This window comes from Monoraphidium neglectum (assembly GCF_000611645.1).
Source record: "Monoraphidium neglectum strain SAG 48.87 unplaced genomic scaffold scaffold03594, whole genome shotgun sequence".
Lineage (NCBI taxonomy): Eukaryota > Viridiplantae > Chlorophyta > Chlorophyceae > Sphaeropleales > Selenastraceae > Monoraphidium > Monoraphidium neglectum.
Genome location: NW_014010035.1, coordinates 1234 through 5354, shown reverse-complemented (window position 1 = coordinate 5354; position 4121 = coordinate 1234). Strand labels below are relative to the sequence as shown.

General features: G+C 64.3%; 1 protein-coding gene across 1 annotated transcript; it reads left to right on the top strand.

The window, feature by feature from the left end:
* Window positions 1-38: 38 nt before the first annotated feature.
* Window positions 39-1377, top strand: MNEG_13046 (hypothetical protein; the record flags this gene model as incomplete). Its single annotated transcript, XM_014038482.1, has 3 exons — window positions 39-413; window positions 570-878; window positions 1075-1377. Coding segments are annotated over 3 exons (987 nt in total), but the record flags the coding sequence as incomplete, so codon positions are not given.
* Between the last annotated feature and the right edge of the window lie 2744 nt (window positions 1378-4121).

Genomic DNA, 4121 nt, shown 5'->3' with positions numbered 1-4121 from the left:
AGCGGGCGCGGCAGCCGCGCGTGCCGTACCCGCCGCAGGCCCGGCCTGGCGCGGCGCCGCGGGAGCAGAATGAGCAGGACGTGGAGGATGAGGAGATGGAGGACGCCGGCAAGGCTGCGGCGCCGCTGCTGAGCTACGCCCAGCAGCTGAGGGCGGCCGCCGAAGCCATGGCCAAGGCGGCGGCGAGCGGCGCACTTGCCGGCGGCTTCCACAACCCGCTGCTCGGCGGCGGCGCGCCGTTTGGCGCCGCTGCGCAGCTGGCCGGCGCGGCGGACACAGGCCAGAGCGACGCGTCGGGCAGGGTGCGGGCGGTTGGCGGTGGGCAGGCAATCGGTGGCCTGCACGCGCGGCCCGGCCGGGGCGAGGGCGGCGACCAGCGGCAGCCCGGCCCCCAAGGTGGTGCGGCCGGCGCGGTGCGCGGCCTGCGGCCCCAGGGTTGTGGCCTGGTGCTGGCCGGCCACTACCCTAGCCTTCAGACTGACATCGACATCCTTCGGCAGGGCGCGCAGGGCGGTGCGGCGTGAGAGCAAATCGAGGACCCGCTGCTGGCTGCGCACCTGCTGTGCCAGGAGCGGGGGCTGGAGGCGCGGTTGACCGCCGAGAAGCACATGATAAAGCTGGACAGCAAGGCGGCTGCCGAGGAGAGCCTGCTGCCATTCAAGCCCACCGGGGCGGTGCTGGTGGACGTGCGCGACGGCCCCGCCGCCCGGCAGCAGGTCCCCAAGGCCAAGGCTCAACAGCCACGCCGGGGCACGCAGCCGGGCCCTCACTTTGGCCTGCGGCGCAAGGCGGGGCGGGAGGAGCTGTGGTACCGCTCCGGCATAAGAATCATGGTCTGCATATGGAGCGTCAGGGTTGAGGTCCGAGACGTGGCCAAGGTGAGGTGTGCGCCTGCTCAGGGGCCTCAACTCTGAGTGTGGCGTGCTTGCTTGCCGACGTTGCGTGGGGTGCGAAGCAATCCAGCAGTGAGCCACTGATGTGCACGTGATCCTCGCATGTACACACACGATACACGCGACCACCCCTTGCAAGAAACGCACGCTCACTCCCCCTGGCCGCGACCCTCACCCGTAGTTGCAGCCCACAGCCAACGGTGGCCACGGTGACGGCGGCAGGGACAGCGGCGATGACGACGACGACGAGGAAGTGGTTGTTGGGACCTTCACTGCTGTGGGGCCCAAGATGATCGACACGGCTAAGCGCGCAGTCTTCAGGCTGCTGGCCGGGATGGCCGCAGGGACCCGCGCTTCGCAGGACCCTCCTGCGTTCTGGCGCCGGGCGAGCTTTTACGAGAACGAGGCGCAGTTTCGGGGGGAGGTGTCTGAAATGGCGGACAGGCTGGTGGCGCTGGGGCCGGGGAGGGGCAGGAAGGGGTGACGCACTCGCTAGTGGCGCTGGCAGCAGGTGTTGGGGAGGACATGTTGTGTGCATTGGCCGCAGAGTCTTGAGTGCTGTGAGGATGCACGCTGCTTGGAATGCCACTTTGTCCATGCAGCTTCTCAGAGCAGCTTGCAGTAGGATGATTTCTGCGCAGAGATGCAACGCCTGCCGGACCGGACATGTTGCAACAGCTGCCTTTTGCACGTGTCTGGGACAAGCAAACGGGCGCGCGAGTGCCTGGGGAGAGGGCAATAATGGGCTCTGTGAGGGTGCGCCGCCAATGTGCAGCACATGAAAGCATCATGTGAGAGGCACAAGCAGCAAGATTGGCGGTGTTTGCGGGCCTCAGCATGTAAGCGCTGCTTCAACATGCAGCAGTTGTGGATGAGCCGTGTCAGGATTGGTGATATCGCCAAGCGGGGCACAGGACCGGCAACGGCATACATCAGGAAGGGCGAGCTCAATAATGCAGTGGGAGCTGGAACAACAAGCCTCGCAGCCCTTTCTGCAACGAACAACAAGTCACCAGAGTGTCACTCGAATTCACGGTCCGAGGCATGCCTCATTATGGGGTTGGCCGCAGTGATGCATTTTGATGGGATCCACCGGCACTGCTCGAAAGTGTCATGAGATGAGAAAACACGCTGCTCTTGATTTGTGTTGCACGCAAGCAATGGGCGCAGATCACGTGTGGGAGTGTAGAGTTCAGCATGCTAGCACCCAGTCTCGCACGTTGGCAAGCTAGGTGGAGAGGCCGAGACGGTGTGTACGATGCGCTCTTCGGCAATACTGCTTGGCGCGCTGCGCGTGGAACGCGGTGCGGCTGGGCTCTTGCTTGCCTGTGGCGTCGGCAGTGCAGCATGCGATACCCTGTGCTGTAGCCGGCCGGTGGAGGAAAGCCGTTGCCATCGTGCCAGCGAGCGCAACGATGGGATGGTGCCAACAGCCCAGCAGACGTGGGCGAGGGTACTGAAGGCAGCTGCTTACGCCTACAACTCAGCCTGCAGCAGCGCGGGCAGCTGCCGGGTGGAGGCGCAGCAGATGGTACGAGGAATGGGTGATTCTCCGGTGCAGCGCAGGCGGGACAACTTGCAGGTGCTCTTGGTGGCACCCAGCCAGCGTGAGGTGGGGGCGCCGCCACCCAACAAGGTGCACGCTGTGGCAATGTCGGTGCTGGTGCGGAGATGGTAGCGGTGCCTGCTTTGCGCCCATCTATGCCAGAGTGTTCTTGCAGGTGTTGCAGCTGAGGACGTGCGTCCATAGGGTCTGGTGGGCTCTGTTCATGATCGCAAGCAGTGCGCCTGGGGCTTTCGAGCCTCTGCGGTGTCCTGGAGTTGACATGCCACACGGCCTCAGCAAAGGTGAGGCCTCATGCACTGCCATCTTGCCACCTTGGCGGGTGAAGGGGGAGTTGTCAGCTCTGTGCTGGAGTGGTTGAAGCCGCGTCGCTCACGTCCCCTGCCGCGGCGCGGGAGCGTGACTACCTCCCTTTGCCAACACATGATGCGGCGAGGGGCATCGTGAGAAGCCACGCACGGGCTGCATTGCGGCAAGAGCTGGGAGATGGCATTGGTGGTTGCTTATTGCAGGTGGCTGTAGTCACCTGCGGGGAGCCGGTGCGACGTGTGTGCTACTACAGTGGGGAGTCAAGCATGAATGAGGGTGCCACGGGGTTGATGGCGTTGATGTGCGCTTCTCGGGCTGCGTCGTTGTGGGTGCCCTGCTGTCAACTGGCACAGGGCGGGTGTTGCGTTCAAAGCGCGCACTCGCCTATGGGACTGAGCCAGGGCCAGGGATGCGAGTTTCGTTGCCAGGGCGCTGAGTTCCATGCCCCGCAGTGATGAGCCCAGCAAGGCCTGACAACAGCGGCGGATGGCAGAGTTGGGTTGTTGTGCGGCATAGACAAACCCGCATGTGAATTGAGCAGGAGCGCATGCCAGTGATGGCCAGCACTAGCCAGCCAGCCGTCATCCAGCAATGCAGCACTGCAAGGTGTCTGCGTGGTGAGCAGCCTGCTGGTGACCTCCAGGGAGCAGGGTGATGGATACTTGCGGCGGAGTGCCAACCGNTGCCAGTCACGCCGGCAGCAGGTCGCAAACAGCTCGTTCTTCTCAAGGTGTGGCCCTCCAGCAGTGCCATTTTCAGCTTGGTTGACCACCTGCTGCTGCACCCTGCTCTGCCTCCGCTACGATCATATGCATGAAACTGCTCACGTTCAATGCCGTGCTTGTTGTTTGTGCTTGGTGTGCTGGTGTTCGCATGCACGCACGCAGGCACGCACACGCACGCACGCACCCACGCATACACGCACGCATGCAGGCACGCCCACGCACGCACGCGCGCGTGCACACACACACACACACACACACGCACGCACACACACACACTCACACACGCANCACTCACTCACTCCCTCACTCACTCACTCAGTGTCAGACACATGAAAGGGATGCAAAAGGTTGGCGACATTGGGACTCCTGGCGTGGCGCGTGCGCTGCAGGCGGCAGCTGACATGGCAGCAGCTTGTTGCGGCCAATGCCATCGATGACGTCGTCGCTGGCGTCGAGCATGCGGTGCGGGCAGACTGGCACAGCACCCTGTCTGACGCCCCAGGCCTGGCCGGCACCAGCTGCTGGGCATGCATCCGTTTGGGCTGCAACGATGTGGCGGCGGGTGGTTGCTCGTGTGGCTCATGCGGCTGCAGACAGCGCGCGGCCGCAGCTGGAGCGTGGGCCCGGGGA